Source organism: Numenius arquata, chromosome 6 (genome assembly GCF_964106895.1).
Source record: "Numenius arquata chromosome 6, bNumArq3.hap1.1, whole genome shotgun sequence".
Taxonomy (NCBI): Eukaryota; Metazoa; Chordata; class Aves; order Charadriiformes; family Scolopacidae; genus Numenius; species Numenius arquata.
This window is the reverse complement of record NC_133581.1, coordinates 18028558-18050396: the sequence shown is the minus strand read 5'-3', so window position 1 is coordinate 18050396 and position 21839 is coordinate 18028558. Positions and strand designations below refer to the sequence as shown.

Below are 21839 nucleotides of genomic sequence, written 5' to 3'. Positions count from 1 at the left end.
AGGTACCATCTTAATCTTTTTAAGTAAAAAGATACAAGCATTTTGCTTTTCGTGCCCCCCCAAGCAATCTGTATCTCAATCTTGCTGTGGCAAGGAAAACCAGAGACAGCAAATTAATCCTGTAAGACTCAATGCAAAATGCTGAACCAAAAGAGAGCCTTCCATTACTCTGTTCCAAGTATTCTCTCATTCCCTGAAGCTGCAAATCTCAACATTGTTTTGTTTAGGAGATTTCAGTCTAACATCTAAACCAAACACAAAAAAACTCCATGGAAAGTTTCAAACCTGACCGTGTAAATGCATTTGTACAAAGTCTCTACATTTTTCTTAGCCTCAATTTTGTGTAATGGAGGTCCTACATACAAATACTGAGTAGAATCAGCAGTATCAAAGAGAAAGAAGTCTTAGAGATATGCAATTAAACTTAAAAAGTGACTGTCATCACAGATATCCATTTTAAAAAGTGACTGTCATCACAGATATCCATTTTCTTATTTGTTTACAGTTACTTATATTTCCACGTGATATCATAACCACGAAATAATATTTTATCTTCTTTTAAAACAGAATTAAGAATCAAACCACAACAGGTGCCAAGAAACAGCAAGAGAGAAGATTGTGAATTTTTGTTTTCAGAAGACTAACAACATCCCCTCCCACCGCAACCTGTGACTTTGATTCCTAATGAAAACATTAGCAAAAAAAATAAAAAATAAAAAAAAATAGAAAACCTATCTGCATGTTCTTAAGAAACTGGCATGCAGTTTCAAAGTAATCCTTTCAAACATGACAAACTTAAATTTTCAAAAGACAAGTTAACACCTGCTAGCTCAAGATAAGATCACTGATAATAAGACTTATGCTTTCAAATACCCATATCAGTGTTGGAAATAAGAATTGTTTTAATAAATGTTCTCCTTGTCCAACAATTCACTCAAGAACATGAAACAAAGGGTAGGGTCAAATAAGGGCTTCAGACCTGAATCAGTTCTTCATACCAGTATTCCAGACAGACCACTTAAGGTGAAAAGATTGCCTTTTGCCAACTTCTCTAAATAGAAGATGCTAAGAAACAGATTTGCCTCACAAATCCACAGCAGAATTCATTGTATATCATGTACAGTATTAAGCAAGGTGGTATCAGAACAATCAATGATAGAGTGCATGAAAACTCTGTATTTGACCAAGCTGCCAGTAGCCAACATGGGAAGTTACTGTAATGCTTTACAGACCAATTCAGAAACACTTCTACCATTTCTACCTTTGCACAGGCCCCAAAGCACCTTCACTAGCTATGGCTGTATGCTAAACTGCAAATTGGACCAGATTTTTATGCAGCTAATTTTGCAAAGCGCTTATATATATATATATATATAATGTCACATATATATATATAATGTCACATATATATATATAATGTCACATATATATATATAATGTCACATATATATATATGACAACCACAGAAGATTAAAAATCAGGATGATACCTCTGTTCTCCAGCAAACACAGTCACTTCACTTGTACTTCTCATTCCCTGAGTTTTCAAGGTGTTCGGATAGCATGAAAGCAACTACAGAACATTGCTCACTAGTCTGATGTGTTGAATTTGCCAGCCCCAGGTACAACAGCTGAGCCAAAACCATTATTTCCCCCCGGGGAAGGACAAATGGCAGGACTCATAGGCTCACATAACACCACAAACGTTGGTTGATCTCAGCAGGCCAGGTGAAAAACTTCTGCCTTCATAGTACCACAGCAGCCTCAATAATCCAATCCATTGAGCAAACTGGAAAAAACTTCAGTGATAAGCATTGAAGGAGAAGAGCCATCTCTCTATCTGGTTTTCATGGTAAGGAAGAAATACATTTAAACCAAGAATGTGAAACAACTGCAATAATTAAAAATCTTGCAATGCTTTCTATCTAACTTCCTGTTCTTATTTCCTCACAAAATTCTGATAAATTCTTGTAACTGTGCTCCCAAAGGTCACAAAGTTTTTTTCATAATTTTAAGACAATTATTGTCTAAATTTCTGTAAATGCACAGCTATTTGCTCTAAAAGTGGGTGCTCCTTTTTTCATTTTAACTGCATTACCACAGTAAGTAATGCATCTAGGAAAATCAGAATGCCTTCATCTTTCTTTTGCAGTGGTTAAATCCTAAAGGGAGAGCAGCAGTAGATCAAGAAGTCAAAGAAAAAAAAAATAATCAATTCACTGTTTGCCATTTCTGGAATTCATTTTTGTGCATTTAAGTCATAAACCCTTTCCCAAAACTACCAAAGAAAAAAGGTTTTCCTCCATTCAGACATTAAAAAAAAAAAGAATAAAACCCCGAGAAATCAAAATAGGGCACCAAACAGAGAAGACATGAGAAGGCATTAAGATTCAAGAACTAAAAAAATCATATCCTATACTTTCACCTGTATAGAGAACAAAGAACTTAAAACACAAAGTACTATACCTTGGCATATACAAAAGCAATAAAGGAATTGCATTGTTATATACACCTACAATGTACCTTACTATAGCACTCAGTCAAATCTAAGACACCCTAATATCTCTGGCTGGATTAAAGTGGCTGAATTCTGTTAGATGAAGTTTGTTAGATGCCTTTCATCCCTTCACCCCCATAATCTCTTGTGAGGTCCAGCAGAGCCTGGCTTTTTTGCTTTGGTTTGGTTTTGTTGGATTATTTTTGTTTTGGTTGGTTGGGGTTTTTTTTCTTCTTTTTCTTTCTACAGAAATAAACCAAGTCTTAGATTTTCAAGGCTTTGAATGGTTCACACTTTCAATGTGTGAAATCAACTAACAGAGGCTGCAGGTAAACCTTGACAACTTAAAAAAGCTGGACGGAAGGGATTCCACTGAGGTAATTACAGGAGGAAAATAGGCTATTTAATGCTTGTTAATTTAACACTTAAGAGCACAAAAATTATGCCAAACAATGATCTGGAAAAACAAACACATTGAAAGAACTCCTAACTGGCTCCCTAAGCACTTGTTACCAAGGAAGGGAGTGTTTACATTAGCTCTACACCTGGGAAGAGAAGGAAGAATGGGAAAATGGGAGCAAAAGTGGGAAAATGTAGGTGGCGGCATTTTTGGAACCATACCTCTAAGGAACTATCATTTTTTTTTCTTTATAAGGTTTTTATTCACTTTTTCTATATAAAAAACTGCAAGACATCAACAGGTTTTAAGAACCCTTAGGTTCTTAAATAAGAAAAAACCCTTAGGCAGGTTTTAAAACAGAAGACAGTTTAGCATTTTTGTCCTCACAGGATTAGATGCATCATTTTTACTTTTTCTTTTCCTTCCTCCTCCTCTCATCAACAAGTTCTGTTGGTTGAATGCTGGGGCAAAGGCACAGGCTATATAAGACCACGTAAAAAACACAGAGTTCAGAGGTAGCTTCTGCCTTTGACAACTTCAGTTTAAATTAGAGGCAAGGCAGCCAACAGGCAAAGGAGATGAGCCACCAGGTGGGAGGACAAACAGGTAGGTACCTGTCATTTAGCAAGCTACCCCATAAACCAGTCTTTGAAACTTGCTGCGTGCCATGGCATCGCTACAACTTCAAGCATCACAGAGGAAACACGAGTTTTTCTTTTGAATCTTTTGTTAAACAGTAGCTTTACTATAACTTACAACATAAGCACAGAGGCCAAAAAGAATGGCAGGGCTCACAGATTAAGTGACTCACTGATAAGTGAAAGCTGGAAACATCAGACAAATGAAAACAAACACCATCACTGGCGTAAAAGTACAAGCACAAGCCAAGTTCAAACCAAATCCAAAATCCTTAAATTAAAAGCAGGGAGAAACTGTCTGTCTGCTAACAGCACTGCCTCAGTGAGTTTATGGCCCCACAGTGACAAATGAGTTTGAAAGGACCAATGCGACAACTCAATAGACGGGTAGAGTTGGAGCCACTAAGACCTCCCCCATGTCATTCATCTGTAGTACCCTACCCAGTAGCCCAGCGTATTTTCCAGCTACATAATGCATACTACCTTGTCCTGGCTTTAGATAGAACAGAATCAGTTTTCTGTTCAGTAATTTTACTTTGCAGCTAAGTCTCTTCTAATTAACCGAACTCTCTGAAATTAGCGGCATATTTTTAAGACTATAGTCCGCTTCCAGAGACTGATAAGACCTGATTGTTTCTAATTTATGCCAAGGAATGGTATGCAGAGAGGCTCTTGCTTATACTTATTGCAATAACAACGAAGGTCAGCTCACTTTGTTATTTGCCCCATTGGCGGGTGGGAAGCAGAAGAGTACAGAGGGGATCCCACCTGTGGGGAGGAGCAGACAGGACAGGTGACCCAAAACTGACCAACGGGGTATTCCATCCCATCTGCCCCATGCTCAGTATAAAAGCTGAGAGATCAAAAGGTCATCCCTCTTTCTTCAAGGGCCGGTGTCCGAGAAAGATTCTGTCTATTCATCTGCCTTTGATCCTGACCTGTGCATTCCTGAATCCAGTTCCGGAGTTCAGCTCCCATCCGTTGCTGAGTCCAGTTTGGTTTGACTTCCACAGTGCCTGACAGTGATGTGATCGTCATCTTGAGAGCTTGATACAGTTTTGCATATATTGTATATAATGAAATATTAATAATAAAATAAAAATAAAATAATGAAATAAAGTAGTTTATTTTCTCTAAATTCATATGTGTCTTTCTCTCTCTCCCTCCCTCTCCTTGGGAAGAGAGGTGGGGGAGAGCATCTGTCATTCATTTCAGTGGCCAGTCCAAAACACAACATACCTATTAAGGAGTAACTTTCAGCATTAACACTCTCTAGAAAAGGAGACAGAAAGACAATGAAGAACTAATGAAGTCACTTGTACTAACACAAAAAAGTAAACAATTAAAGAGAGCGTTCCAGCAAATTCTTATGAGGGTAACTTAAATGATGTATTTCTCCTTGACTATTTTTTCCTTTGAGACTCCACTGTTAAAGAACTTGCCAATAAAACTCATCAACACAAACAGAAAAAGGAAACACAGGTAGCATTTACCCCAGAAGTTTTTGACCTAAAGTTCTGGGGTCAGCCAGGTAAAAAAGAATTAATCTAACTCCAAATCATCATTTTTGCATTATTTTTCCATCCATAAAAGAAGGTATGGATGTGATTTCATTGCAGAGAACGCTGTAAATTGATAGCTTTGTTCCAGTTCACTACAGTTTCTTATTGATTTTCTCTCGTTTTAGCCTGCATTGATTTGTTAATCCCTTCTCCATAACAGTTCTAATGACAAATTGAGAATGAAAAACTGCATGCTTTAGGGCTTTCCACCAATCTCTTGCTTCAAACCATATTTTTACTTGGATTTGGAACATGTCCATGCACATACTCTGGTTTAGACCCGACTCACCTCAAACTAGGATACTTTTTACATTGAAACCTTTCTGTTTAGGCTTCTCATGGATGAAAAAAGTAACTGAAACAATGTCAGTGAGGCAGAACTAGATTTCTGCACTAACAGTTGTCAACTTCCAAGGTTGCTGCTCTCAGAAGCTTTGTCTTAACACCAAAAATATTTTTAAGCAATTTTGCAGCACTTCCCATGTTTGATTAGTAGGCATTAACCGCATCATGCATGTGAATGGCACTAGAGAATGTTCACGGCATTTGTTCATGCAAAGAAGTACTTCAGAGGAGCAATGAGCTGGATGACAAGTTGTCTCTGAGCTCAAACTGAGTCACAGTCATGGTACACTGTTTATTAGAACAATCCATGCAAAAGGATGGGACCCAGACAGTATTTTTAACTTAAGGAATACAGTATGAGCATATGCAGGTCACAAACGGGATAACTTCGATTAGTCATTTCGCTACTAATAGGGTCATTAAATATAGCTGCCAATTTGGTCTCATTGTTAGGGCTACACTACTGACAGCTCATGCATGTCTACACAAGCCAGAACTAGTGCTGCCAGTAGTTTTAGTCTATTTCCGTCTCCCTGATACCTCCACATGATATTAATTTGGAATTCTAACTGCAACACACTATCAAATGGCAAATGAATTTATGAATGATGAAGTTTAAGATTTCACCCACACTCACATTTATAACACCTCAGTCATCACACGGTGGGTCGGTCTCCAACTTCTGACTTCATCCCATGTCAGTCCTCTCCTACTTCACCCGAACTGTTGGCAAATCAACACTTTATGGTCTCCCATACAGATTATGAAAGCAGCCTGACCCCTGGCTGCCACCTCAGTGCTACAGTACAACCCCAGCAGAGCAATTTTGGTCATTTTAACCCTCATCTGCAAAAGTGATAATTGGAAAATGTCTACTTTGTACTCACACAGCATATGCTCTCTGGCATGCAAAGGCAGGGTGGGAGTTTTCCTTTGCCATTCACTTGGTGCAAATTTGATTTCCCATCTCCCTTTCTGCAATGCCAGATCCAGAGAAATCAGTATGGGTGACAGGAAGCACAGTGCTGGAACAAATACCATCTTCGCTTTGCTTTACAAAAATTACGCACCTAGCGTTGGTGATCTAGGCTCTGCTTACAACCACAAAGAGAAGAGGAAAGCGAAACTCCCCATCCTCTCACATGGCGTTAAATAGCTGAGCTTCACTTCACCAAATCATTTACAACAAAATTGTGACTAGGTTACGGTTTTCATGGAGCAGACTAATATTTCCAGAGTATCCTCTGTTGTCTAACACACTGGTAATTCCCAACTTCTAGAAATGACTTTGCTATGAGTGTTAAATGTCTCTCCACCCAAGCCGTAAGATATTCTTTACAAACCACAGTCATGTCTTAATGGTATAAGAAAAGCACAGAACAAACGAATGGCTACCTAGCCAAAGAGTTGCATTTGAATTTCAGCAGTTTGTTACAGTTCTCAATTTCCTGCTAGGAGCACGACAGGGAGAACCAACTGACCTAAAAAGTAAACCACGTTTCCTCACTCCCTGTGATGTAACTGCAAACTCCTCTCCGTCTTCTTGCAGCATTGCCAAGATTTCTGTTATTCTCCCACACAGGGCATGCAGATGACACAAACACAGATAATCTAACACAGACTTTCTATTTTGTATGCAGACTGCAGTTCCATTCTTTTGATCATCCTGTTTGGTTTTTCCCCTCTCCTAATGATAATTTCAACAATTTGGTCTCTATTTTAACTCTTAATTGCATCTTCTCACTTGCACAGTTAATCAGAACCCACTTTTCTATGGCCTTTATTTTCCTTTTTTGTCACTTAAAATGAACTGATAAGCCAAGAACTTGATTTCCACTCTTGCAGGAATATTAAAGGAGCCTACACTGCAATTTTTATCATTGTGTCTCTAAAATAGCATAACAAACCCAACCTGCACCAATCAAGGAAAATTCAACACTGCCATTTCTCAAAGGATATAGATCAAGACCAACTTGTAAAAGATAACAGTTCATGACCAAAAAAACCCAACAAAACAGTGCACTACTTGCTTAGTAAGTGCGAAACTCCACATCACTTCAACTTGAGAATAATTCAATTAATTGGTCCAGAATGACCTCACAAACCCCTCAGTAAAAGATGAGCTGGTCTTTACCTCTCCTTCTATGGGTGTTCCTCCTCAGGAAGAATCACTAGATGGACAGATTTAACAGCATTAAACGACATTCAGGGAAAGCAACATACACAAACCGAAATATAACACAGGTAGCAATCTGACCCGTCTGGAGCATGCAGATATCAACTAACTTTCCCTTCTGTTGATATGACAAGAGACAAAGCTTAATGAGTAATGTGGAATGTGGAGTGAAATGTGTAGTACCTGAGTTCTCTTCTCAGCTTTCCAGCTGACTTCCTGTTGCACCTGAAGTCAGGTCATTTCTCTACTTCCATTCCCATCCCCTGCTTGTTTTTATTATTAGCTGTAAGTATTGCAAAGTAAGAACCACCTCTTACTATGAATTTTTCCAGGGCCCATATGTCTTTCTGTGACACAGTTAGGAGTTTTGAGGCAAACTGGCGAATTGAAGAACAAGGAACAGAGTTTACTGAAACTTTGTTCTTCACACCACCACTTCTATTGAACAACACCCTTGAATTACCTGAAAGTTATTGAGCTTGGAAAACTGGAGAGACTTTTTTGCATTTATCTCCTTCCCTAACAACCAAAGTGGTTTCTTTAAGTAGCTTACTGGGTCAGTTACTACACATACATTCTCAAACTCTGAGCATAAAACCTGGTTTAGGAAAGTTCAATTTGTTCTTTCTCTCCAACAAAAATATAAATCTCATTTTGACCATTCAAAATAAAGAACATAGCCACAAATATTTACAGTACCCAGTCAAACAACTAAGTATACAAAAGCCATGCACACAGCACAGAAATGATGCATACATAACACTACCAGTTTATTTCTTTTAATAACCTTTAAAGTCTCAACTACAGCTTTACTTACAGAGGCCTCTAATAATTTTCCCTGTGAAGTCAGAAAACACAAAAACAGTTGCTATTTTTGTAAAACAAAAGGTTCCATTTTCAATATTATTGTGTCTATATGTTAAGGCAATAACAATGCCTATACATTAACCTATGAGTCATATAATAATCAACCAATTAATTATCATTGTCTTGTAGGCTTAACATTTTGCAACGTGAATGGAGAAAAAAAAGGGAAAAACTGAGAGTGTACTAAAAACAAAGCTATCTTTCAAATACTTAAACAAAAATGACACATTACTGCATCTGCCACTGAAAAGACTGGCAATAAACTTTGACTGCAAAGGACCATGAGAGTGTGTGTATTCACGATGACATTCCCAGAAGAAAGGAATCATATGGAGGATCCAAAACAATCTGTATTGCATGGGACAAATATACACATACTGGGACAAGTGCACACGCTGGAATTATGGACCACAGTAGGACCAGGACAAACACAGCAAGTACTGGCTGCCACAAGTCCATTGGTTATTTTCATTCCCTGACACAATTGGCCCCTCCATCCATGATCAAGATTTAAGTTGGGTGATGGTCAAACTGAGGAGTCAATTAAGCCCAAGAAAACACATACTCAAAAGTGACAGTGTGACATAGAATTTTTTTTAATTTCTTAACTGAAATTTCAGATTTCCCTCCTCAGAAAATTGTAATCTAGCGTAGCTTGGTTTAATTAGAGAAAGGATATGATGAAAACATGGCTCCATGTGAACAGTGCTGCATATCCAAAATGACTGTAGCCCTTCCTTCATCCAGTTTAGCAAGAAACGTTCCACACTGCACAATGTCTTCTCACTTGCTTACAGCTGCAGCAAATGTTTGCTGCAGCGTGAATGACATGCTGAACATACCACAAACAGCAAAACGATAGCTATTAAAACCAAAAATATCAAACGGCCTAGAAAAGCATTTTGACAAGGAAGAAACATTAAACCAGGTCTTTGTAGCATTTGCTAAATACAGAGGCTCATCATATGTCAGGCCATTTGTATTTAATTGTCCTTTCATCTGAAGAGCAGTGGATATGAATGCACATCAGGCAGCAGATGAGTCAGATGTTCTGAAAAGGTCCAATCAAGGACGCCTCACAACACAAGAGCACTGCATGCATAACATCTCGCACAACTGACTTCTGCTACAGCCTCAAGTTTCTTTTCAGTGCCCCATCCTATTCCATGGTGGTTATGCACCAAAGCACTGAGAAGAAAATAATAGACCTGCAGTTGCATAATTCAAAAAGTTAAAACACATGAGACTTCAGGAATCTGATGTCCACGCACTCTCTTAAAGCTGCCAGGAGGACATATATAATTAGTACATACCTAAAACTCAGGCTTTTGTTCTTCTGTTGTTTCAATTGCAAGAAAAAAGTGCTCATAATTCTCAATGCCAATGTTTCTAAATGAGTTTGTCAGATGAAGTCGAACTCACAATGGAACAGGTCACTCACAACACTTCAAAAATCTGGTTTTGGAGTGGTACACAGACACAGACATTATATTAATTTCAGCACAAAGAAAGGAGAATCCCTGGTCTTCAGTGGACAAAGCAGGTAAGCCGTGAGCATGGAGAGAAGGAGCAGCATAGGAGATTAAATCTAAAGCTTTGTCCTTCAGGTAAACTAGTGTGCCTTTTATACTGTCCTCTAACCCTTAGATTAGTTTCTCCATTTTGGTTTTAACAATATTAACTTCAGTGCAGAAGCAACCAGCAGACCACAACTTTGCCAAAAATTCAGTTGGATCATTAAAAGTTATTTATAAAAATAGACCATGGATAAAATCATTAGTTGAAATCCCCAAATGTTGAACTGGCTCTCTACATTAAACATGCAAATTGAAATCGTTAATTTAAGGTAAACATGGAAAATAACTCATCTTCTCTGTATTCCTTTTAATTCAGCTCTCAAATCAAACCTCATCTCTGTACAACAACAAATGGAAAAAGGGATAACTTGCGTGTAAACCAAAACCAGCTCACATTCCACATAGCCTACATACCGCAATTTAATGCAATTTTAAGTATAAATTCTAGCTCTGACATTATTTTGTAATCTTGAAGTGAAACAATTTAGGCTCTTATCTGCTTTTTCCTTTTCTCATCAACACAGCTCCTCTTAGGATGCAAATGATGGTAGCTCTTGATCACGCTCTTCTTAAATCATCTTCATGCTGTTAGCTCTGAAAAGAATGATGCCTGCTCCAGAACACTGCTCTTGCTAATCACTCAAATCAAGTCTCTCATAGGTCTAAAAGGAGGAAGAGCACTGAGGGCAGCAGAATGAAGATTAGATTGTTTTTCTCTTCATTTTCAAGGAATACATCTAAATGCAGCCCTTTCCTTCACCTTCATGGATCACTCGTCCTGGCAAGCATAAGTTCCCCTGTGCAAAAGCTATGGCTGCCTTGGCTTTGTATTGTACGAGAAACAACAGAACTACCTTCTCGAGGCATTGCCCAAAGCACAAATGAATAACAGCATGAAACAGATTCAACAATGGTGTTCTCTATAGATATTTAGTGACATAAGCAGGGACACCCATTTCAGAATTAGTAAGAAAGCTGTTTGAGACTCAGTGGAGTCAACACTGACTAAACAAATTATTCATTACTGCAGCACCCTGGGCTCTGAAGCTCCGCTTCACATCTGAGTGCACACATCCACAGAACACTGATGATGGGAAAGGGCAGAGGCTGACTCTTCTAACCAAGGTCTCACCACAGAAGACTACCAAGAGGTGGAGACGCAGTACATACATTGCAGCTGAAGCTGTCAACTTGTACTTACCCCTTGCATTTTGACTGCCAGCTACCCCACAGGAAGATGCATACCTTTTGACTGGTTACCTGCCCAGATGGGACCTGCACATTTGCCTGCCAACAGGACAATTGCCATATGCTGCCTCTCAGCCATGAAAAAGCCAGGAAAATCGTTTGTAGGCAGTACAAGCTGCATGTCATGTCAGACTACAGCAAACAACTTGAGTTAAGTTTTCTTTCTGATCATCTTTATGCTTGAGGATAAATAATTTTGTATCAAATTAGCCACACGAAAAGAAAGCCTCCAATATCACTCAAGGATGTTACAAGGTACAGAAACATACTAGAAGCTGCAGCATTATTATTTATCAGCTAGAGAAAGGCCATTGGATAAACTGTTACAGAGGGCTTCAGACAAAAGTAGCACTGCAACTGGGTAGGGTCCCAGCTGATCTGCTAGGCTGTATTGGAGGTGCAACTGTCTCCTCCACACATTGATGACATCGGAGAGAACTTGGCATCTTCTGCTAATGGTAACTCTGGTTCCACCAAGGAAAAATCAGTTTCTGAATGCAAAAGCCTTTAAAGAAATTTGAAATAATTGAATTGTACTAACTTCTGAGGTTACAGGAAGAGCAGTAAGGGCTTGTGCATTCAGCAAGATTCTATTAGGAAATTGTTCGGATTACTTTAATGCACCAAAAACAAACAAAAAAAAACCTGGGGAAAAAGAAAAGGTAATTTTCTTCTTTACCTGAGATGCTCCATTTAGGCAAGGCACTGAAATAGGAACGTTACACAACAGCTCCAATTGTTGTTCAGATGCTATGCACGCCTCCTGCCCATCGGGAACCACTGCATGCCTTCCAAGCTGCCCATAGTCTGCTCTGCCCCAGGTGAATACCTTGCCAGTTTCTAAACAGAAAACACATTTCAAGATTACTTCTTCACTAGGTTCTTGGGACATTTGGATACCAATTCAAAACTAGAACAACACTTCTTAATGCATCTTGTCTAAAGCTTCAAAAACCTAGTGAAAACTCACTTCTGGGAGCAGAAAAAAAAATATTAAAACTAGCTAAAGACATATTATGCAGTTACTCAAAGTTCATTAACTTGTTTTCCAGCAGAATAACATCTACAGGATGGCTTGAGCTATAAATGAAACCATATCAGTAAAGCTGGGCATTCTACATACAATATATGCACTTTGGTTATACAAATTATATATTTTTAGCTTAACAGAAGCACACACAAAACAGCCTATTCTGAAACATAAAAGATTCTTCTCTATTCCCAGCCTTTGCCATAGAGACATCCATCGCATGTCCTGTATTTAACATACAGTTTATGTTTTCCTAATAGAAGTTACCTTCTGTCACAGCTTCTGTTAGCTGAGTAACAGCCCTCAGGACAGCAACTGGTTAGCCAGGAACACCACCGCAGCTGTCATTGAACATTGGAAATGCACTCATTTGTTTTCACAGGAATACACATTGGCCAAGGAAAAGATAACTTTAAACAAAATAAGCATTATATGGATTACCCTTCTCTCCACATATTATACCAGGTTCACTGCTGTGGGACTGACACCCAAAAGTCCATTCCCTAGTGTGGATAATATCCATAAAGCAGTTCTTTTTACCTTTGGTTTCCAATATTTAAAACAAACAAACAAAAAACCAAACAAAAAAAACCCAAATAAACAAAAAAAAAAATCCTGAAAAAACCCCACCAACAAAAAACAACACACATCAAAAAAAAAAACTCCACACCCAAACCACAATGATGAGATAGCTTTATTTTCTTAATGAGGTAAATAGATCTCTGCAGGTAATTCATGAAAAGCTGTCCCTTCCAATGTCTTCCAATTAAAAAAAAGTTATATACACACAGCGTAAACAGTAGAAGCAGCAACCCACATCCCACCCCATAAGGAAGCCTGCAATGACCTTGAGTTATATACACACTTCAGCCAAGCCTCAAACTCCTCTTCAGAATTGAACTCAAGTCATAAGCCAAATGATGTGTATTTGAGGAAAACACAACGAAGTCAAGCAAGTCAGCTTCAACACACACACTTCTCCCTTTGTCAGACAGTACAGACATATGCCACAGAGGGATCAGGAGCAGGGGGCACTGGTCACATCACCCAAAGATGTTAATTGAGGGTTTTCTTAACGCATGCCATAACACAAACTTTCAGAAACCTGCATACCTCCCCTTTCCTTTGGATGCTGATAAACTGTATTGAAGGGAACAGAGGTGGGCACTGCTAGTTTGTGGAGTTTAAGCTGATAATGTATCTTGTAAATAAACTGGAAAGCTCTAACTTAATATATTTCAGCTGTTATGCATTTTCCTTGGAAATCTACTATCAGTGTTATCTTTTACTCCAATCTTTGCAACAGTTTTTCAGATGTGTTCTCTCAGTGCACTGATAATGCTTCCTCTGAAATAATTAAGTGATAAAATTAGTTGTCCTTCTCTCTCAAGGGCACAAATATTTTCTTCCTTTGGAGCTCCCTAGCAGTTCAGGGAAAAGTTGAAACCAGTTACATATTACTTTTGATAGGAGTGAGGCCTTTCAATAAGGTAGCTTCATTTTTTAGGTTAAAGCATTAAAACAAGTTTCATTAAGAGAACTACCAGTATACCTTACAGAGATTAGGAAAACAGTTTGCAGTTTAAAAGACATGCTTGTTCTTGAGGTAATATATTTACTTTGAAACTGGTATAGATCTCAGCTAAAAACATCTGCAGCTACAAAACTCTCCTACATCAGTATGTTGTGCAACAAATTTAAATGTGGACTAAGCTTTAGGTTTTTACATCAGACCAGGTTACTGTATCTATCCAGAACCCTATTAGCGGACTGGAAAAGGACAGGCAAGCTGCTCTATTTTCCATCAACTACAGGAACTGAAGCTGGGTTTTATGAAATTCAAAGCCAGAAAGAATTTTTGTAACATCTAGTTAGATCATTAATATACCACAGGCTCTCAAGCACTACCCAGGCATTGCTGTATTGATCCCAAGGACCATAGTTCAACTAAATCATTTCAACTCTCAGAAACCAAAAGCATCAAGTGCCACAGGCAAAGACACCAGCAACCTGCAAGACCTCTGGAAAGGCAAGCAGTGTATTTGATAATACAGACCCAGATCCTCATATACAGTCTATAGCTCTAGGCTGTACACAAGGACAGCAGAGGTTCCTCTCAAGTCTGACTTTGAGGGGGTAAGGGAGAGGGATTCTTTCCCCAACCAAATCTGGTGCTCTGTCTGGACCCAGACAAGAAAAAGAAACACCAGCCCCCCATATAACAAAAATGATCCCTTGCATCGTCACATCAGGGTGCTGCTCCACCTTGTCTCAAGTCGTGTCTGCAGCTGGTGTCTGGATTCAGATGAAGGCAGTCTAAAATCCCAACACACACCCGACTGGTTACTCACTGAGAAAAAAAATTTCCCACTGTGCCAGTGACCAGGAGAAACCAGGGAGCAACTGACACAATCACCATCTTGATGAGCAGCTAGAGTAAATTCCGTGCAGAGCAAGCAATTCCGTGGAAGGTGGAGGAAAGTGCAGTGGTCTACAGCCTCCCCGACTGCAAGATAGAGCAAAACATCACGACCACCTACTCTGAAGCCAAACCAAACTGCATACATAATTTCCCCTTATGAATTAATGGATAGCGAGTCCATCATCTGCCTCAAGCTGCTGCCTTCATGTTTAACTACTTTTACTTTTCAGAAACCATTCCTCTTTTCAATAGGGTTAATTACAGTTGCCTAACTGTAATTGCCATCAGCTGCTTACTGTGTCCAGAGATAAAGACACTTTATCCAGTCTTCATCAATGACTGGAAAAAGCCCCTCTCTCCACTATCTAGTGTCTTTTTCCATGTGCCAGAGTCTGTACAAGTTTGGTCTTTTTTTCTACTACACTGTGGGTACTGGTCTCCTTCAAGTTTCACTCTGCAATTCCGTTATCGGATCAATTTCTGAGGCCCCACGTTGAAACTTCAACAGTAACACCAAGTTGAAATGGAAGTAATAGAACTGGAAACTGATCCCAGTGGTTTTACTCAGCCTTACAAAGGCTTTGAAGTACGCTCATTTCTATTATTGCAAATTATTCCAGCAAATTCAGTGGAACTGAAGAATGCAAGCATATTTGAAGGATTAAAACCAGACAGCAATAATGTTTAGCTACAACAAAACACTTTACATCCACAGATTCTATTTTCTTTCACTGGACAAGCAAGCACAGAATTACTTACGCATGCAAAACCAATCAGAGCCTTTAGGAGAACATAAACTGTTTCTCTTTACAAACAGAAATAACTGTAATTAACTTTTTCCTTTTTGCCACTATAAGGGAAACAAGTTTCAGGTGGTTATTGGTAAGCAAACATGGAGAACATCAATTAAAAAAAATTAAAGCCAGATAAATTAATTTTTTTATTTTAGGAAGAACTTCTTGAATGCCCAAAGATCAGGTAAACAACCAGTTCCTTCTCAGTGCTCATCAACTCAGTTCTCATTTCTAATTGGCAGAAATTCACTCCCTAGGCTTGCTCCTGTTTGGTGAGCATTCCCCTTCCCATGCTCAATCATTCCTAATTTTCAGCTGAACACATCTGCCTACGGATCCTTTAAAAAAAAAATTAAAAAAATTAAATCTGTCTTTTCTGTGAGAGAACCTAACAGAAGCCAATTTAGAAGTGTCTTCTCCATGAAATACGGATTATATTTTCAGCAAATAAACAAAAAAACCCAACCAAACAAAAAAATCCAGTCTCAAGTGGAAACTTCAGGCTGATGCAAACACCAATGCATGGAAAATTCCAGCCAAAAAGGTTAAAGTCTTGTCAAAATCCTAAGCAAAAGAAAGCACTGTGTTATGACAGAAAGTGTTAAGCAATTGTAATGAGAGGTATCGCTACTGTGCTGCTTATAATATAGATGGTATTTTAAAATGTTCTAAGAATATTTGAGAAAAAGACATTAGTCATACAGAGTAAGGAGCTTGCAGGATGAATTACTTAAGAATGAAGGGTGATATAACAAGAAGCATTCATCTAATATTAGACTAGAACAGATTTTAATTATAAGTCAAGAAAACATACACAGTGATGAGTCAACTGGACAGAGTACACCAACCATGGAAGTGGCTGAGGCATCAAAAAAATCAGGTATTTCATACCAGGCTATATACAGTAAGAGGGCAAAAAAAGGCAGGAGTTATTTCTTTAACTTGTTTAAAAGAAAGCAGCACACAACATTGGAAAGTTTTTGCAGTTCTTCTAAGATACTAACAGTGCTTCCTAAGACACTAACAGTGCTTCCTAAGACCTTGGTCTTGCCCAGTTCTGAGCACAGAGGCTCCAATCCCAAAAGGCACTTCAACTCCTCAACTGTGAACGTCCACACTGTCCCAGATGACTTCATTGCAACTCTTCCTTTTTTTTTTTTCAGCAGGCAAAGGCCAGAGGGTTCAATACCATTTAGAATTAAGAAGTAACAGATAATTCATGTGTCCTCTGTCATTCCAGTGTACAACCTGAATGAAACATACAGTACAGGAGTTCAGAGAGCTAGAAAAAAGGACAGAGGTCAGAAAATTTTTTAAGAAAAACTTCCCAAGAGGCCCATAAGCAAATAGTACATACAACAATATGCAACATCATTTGAGATTCTACGTGGTCATACAGATCTCGTTTCTTCCTGCTCTTTGAACTGTAAACCCAGCAGTCTGCATCAGTATACATACAGCAGCAAATCATCTGAAACACATGCTCATGTCCCTCACAGAATACAGATGAAGGTATGTGCATATTCAAGTGCTTGCAGCACTACACTGGCACTCCGCTATCAGAAAGGCTCCTCTGCAATTACTTCATGTCATCCTTCTGTCCTTATGCTATCACAAAGCATAGACAGTTGAGAATGGCCTCAAAATTACAAGTTCACAACCTTCGGAGTATTGGAAATCCAGCAACATTGCATAAAGCACTTTTCCTGCCTAACACTGTAGCTCTTACCGTGCTGCTTTATGGTGCTGCTGAGGCTGTAGAGTATGTAATTTTTCCCTTTTAGCTGTTTCTTAATCAGTCTGCTCAGCTGCATAAGAGACTATTGGCAATTTAAAAAATGCATTTTAGTTTTAAAACCAGGTTGGTTTTTCAGTAAAACAAAACAGACAAATAGGAACATTAATTTTTACTTATTTTCACTAGATTCAGATTCATCTTTATATCAATTTTCCTGTTTTAAGATAATATCATGATTGCACTAGTTTTATCTCCTTGAAGTCTCCATTCAGTATCCAGGCAAGCTTTGAACTATCCTTTCATAAATACTAGATGAAAGAGTTCATCTAGGCTATCTCAATTCATGGTTGCATTAACAATTACTTTTCAAATGAATCCTGGATATTCACCCTGAATGCTTAATCTCTTTCAGACTTGAAATAGGAAGTTCTATATAAAATTCCTAATGCTTCCTTTCGCATGAAAATTCACAGCAGCAGGTATTAAAAATTGACATTTAGGAGGCTGCCTCTGCCTCCTCCATGCCCCACAACAGTCAAACCAATATCTTTCCCACAACTACAAATCTCCGCTGTCCTTCAGGACAATCACTAACGTCTTTCCACCATTCTAAGAAACTTTCTCATCTACCACACCTACAGCCTAATGCCAGTACCTCTGCATGGTTTCAGTACAAAGCTGAATTATCTGCTCTGACAAAGGTTTAAATGGCCCCTTCATTCTCTTACACGGGAATTCAGTGTATCAGAGCTGCCCACAGCTCTTAACAAATCTTCTTCCTATTATCTCCTTACAGACTTCTGCATCATTATACAAAAAGGCAATCTCCTGGGTTTTTTTCCATATTCATTTATAATAGCTATTAAAAATGTGTCACTAAAACACAAATCTACGCATAGTATTGAGGTCATGTGTCTTCAGGAAAATTTGGACAAAACAGCAAAAGTATTTCAGGGATGTCAGCAATAAAAAATAGGGGATCGTTTCAGTTGCCATTTTCAGCCTACTGCAGACATAGGTTGCAATACATACCTATTTCAGAATAGTCCACAGAGCATCTACTCAATATGCCGCTGTTCACAAGGGTTTCCAAGCACCCTATAAAAAAACCTGCAACAAAAGGCCACAAGCGCCACAGGAAGAGAACCGTAAGGGCATCACCAGTCCTCCTGCAATAGGTATGGATTTCTCAGTTAAAACTCCTACACTCTTCAAGTGGGCTAAACATTTCTGCCATTCTGAGCTACATCTGATGTTCCCAAATCTGGTGACCAATTCAACCACAAGAATATGGGCAAGACAAACCAACAAGTCACCTAAGGGATTTCACACCCCTAGAACCAGTGGCTCACCTATGATCCAGCAAATAAGTGGCTTCTCACTGTGACCCATTCCTATTGTTCAAAAAAAAAAAAAAAAAAAAAAAAAGGATGAAATTAAAAAAATCATCCTAGAAGACAATTATGTATCATGGAAGAAAATTCATCCAACCAGTAGGAACTCAAGGAACTCTGTTGCACCGCATTAATGTAAACAGATACAGCATAAAGGAAGATCATCCAGTCTCCTTTCAGAGCCTCCTGAAGATACCAAAACATTAAACATCCAATGACTTGTACGATAATGCAATGTAATGGAAAATACTTGGCTAGGCAGGTAAAGATATAAGGATGTAGGAGAATTCAAGAGAAGACACTGGGACTGTGATAGCCTTTTCACACAGACTAAGAGCTTCAAAGCACAGACTGAGAATTTTTTAGGCAACAGCTTACACCAAGATACACCAAGACAGCTTGAGAAACTCTGGACCCAAACAGTTGTTCTCACCCCTAGGCCACCAGCCTTCACTGTGCTTGAACTACTTGTGACGGGGAAGGTAAACCAAGCCAAGGAATCAATCTGGCTGAAAAATAGCCTTGGGAACGGGAGCTTGGCAACAGTAAATATTGCTAAAGGCAGTGCTGTATTAAGTCAATTTAATATTCTGTATGATAAGCTAGAGGTAAGTTGCAGTTTCACATGACATGATAAGTTTATCATGCACTTTACAAACATACCCATCTTTTATCAGGACTGTGGACACCATCAAACATCTAAACAGCTTTGACTTTCATTCGTTAAGAAACAGGTACGCTTTTTCTTTTTTGCTTCCATAGTTCACTAAGTTGTGTCTCAAGACGGGCAACATTCAGTTAATGGGATTATACACATACTTAAGAGCATGCTTTGAAAGACTGGACAAAAATAACTTTTGAATATGGCAAATTCCAAGACTCTCCAGATACCTAGGCAGTCTTCCCTCTGGGCTTGGGTGTTAGACAGGATAAAGGCTGTTTTACTTTTAGAGGAGGGACTGAAAATGTGAAGTACCATACAAAGCTCTGAATATACTGGAAGAAAAATTAAAACTTAAGAAGTTAAATATTTGTAAAGTTGTGTTCATACTGCTGATATCAAACGTATATAGGTCATGGCTCAAAAAAGAAAACGCAGTGCTGGGGGGGAGGTCATGAAGTCCGTGCAATCATGAAACAAAGCTGAGGAAGGGGTGGGGGCAGGGGGAAATGTTGAAGCACCTATCACACTTTGCATTCATCCAGCAAGATGGGAAAATTCACTTCTCTCTTCTCTCCACTCATGATTAGAGAGTCATGACTGCCTCACCAGCTGTGCCTCTGGCTCATTTTAAATTCAAACTATGATACATATCTCACTTTTAGACTTTTAATAGCAATGCCTTAAAATGCAGATTGCTGGCTAAATTTAGTTACATGATTAAAAACAGATCTAACTCATCTCTACCCAGCAAACAGAACTGCTGCATTCAAGGTTCAATAGAGGACTTAACTCTTCATCTAAAACCAAAGTCCTAACAAAAAGAAGAAGAAGAAAAAAAAAAAGAAAATCAAAGCACAATTTAGTGATGCCTCTAAAAAAGCAGGATGCATAAAACATTAACCAGCTATGGAAAACTATCTGCAAACGCATCATAGTATACCATAGGGTTTTTGTTCTGTACGTCTGCAAATAAATTCTGCACTATGCTACTACAGCAGTATGAGTCATACACTTCCACTGACATTCTATATTTATATCCCTGTGTCCTTCTGCACTGTTATATGCTTTTTTCCATATAGGCCTCCCTAACCTGGAATTTCCTTTCTTCTGCGTTTCAGCATCTCTTCCTCTAACATTCCCCAGAAAACTGAATAGATACTTCTTTCTAAGCACTTATTCAATTCTTTCTGGACACCATTTTGAAAAAGTAACACCCTTGAACTATTATAATACAAGGAATATGCTTTTATTTGTTTACAATTATTTTCTTGTGTCTCATTTTCTTCCTCTTTGTCTGTAAGTGGACCTCTCAGGCATTTACCCCCTTTGAGGCAAGGTCCAGGTCTTATTTCATTAGACTTAACACAACACAGTGCTACAGAAAATCTTATTCAGAGATTACAAATTACAACATATCTATGTTTTCTAGATCATTTTATGAAAGCATTACCTATAGCTCCAACCTTGCAAACATTTGTTAATCTGCCTAATTTGGAGAATGTGAGTGATCCTGCTACTCTCAATACCCCATTGCCACCTGAGCGTATCTTAGAAGGAACAGGCATTTGTCTACAAGAGATAAACAAGGTGAAAGCAATTAAGTTTCCAGCGCTAATATTTGCCTTGTCAAAAGACTCGAGGGCATGTTCTGGAAAGACAGATACACAAGTATCACAAGAAATGCTCTGCAATGGCAGTCTGAAGAACTGGGCTTTTTTGTTGCTGTCCACAAGATACATTCCCAAGAACAAATATTCAGAGACCATTTGCACAGAGATTTCACTAGATAACAAGCCTTAGACATGCATGATTCTGAAGAGTAAGTATCACAATACCTACAAAGAAATAGGAAGCATTACAAAAATAAAGCATTAGATGACCAATCCTGGGACTTGCTACGTGGCTTTAACTTTCTCAACAGCTCCAGAAGCAGCTGAGTTCTAAGTGCAATGGAATTCAACCCTAACTATGCGCTGTTTTTAAGAAACAGAAGAACAGAACAGTATCACAAAACCAACGACGGCACCTCCAGAGCCTCCCAGGAGATCACGCCACTTGTTCAGAGTCAGGACCATTAGAATAGCAACTACAATTGACTGAGTGGGCTGTTCACCTCAAATAACGAGCAGCTCTAACTGCAGCATTCTCACTGACAGAAGGAACGTAAGTCTAAAAGAGGATGGGAAAGGAAAATGCCCTTTGAAGTCAAGGGATGAATAATGAACAATAAGGTGATGTATTCCCTCTGGAATACCCCCATTTTTCCCTACCCCCAAGAGAGACTGAGTTTAAGAGTATGCAGGGGATGAAAAAAAAAAAAAAAAAAAATCACAACATTCCACCTCAAACTATCATAGAATAGTTTGGGTTGGAAGGGACCTTTAAAGGTCATCTAGTCCAACCCCCTGCCATAGGGAGGGACATCTTCAACTAGATGGGTTTGCTCAGAGCCCTGTCCAACCTGACCTTGAATGTTTACAGGGATGGG

General features: G+C 38.7%; 1 protein-coding gene across 1 annotated transcript in view; it reads right to left on the bottom strand.

Annotated features, from left to right (window-relative positions):
• The window catches only part of SERGEF (secretion regulating guanine nucleotide exchange factor), a 161959-nt gene that overhangs the window by 113191 nt on the left and 26929 nt on the right, over positions 1–21839 (bottom strand). Inside the window, exon 9 of the mRNA XM_074148403.1 lies at positions 11989–12149. Within this exon, the coding sequence (XP_074004504.1) occupies positions 11989–12149 (161 nt within the window). The remainder of the gene's footprint in view (positions 1–11988; positions 12150–21839) is intronic.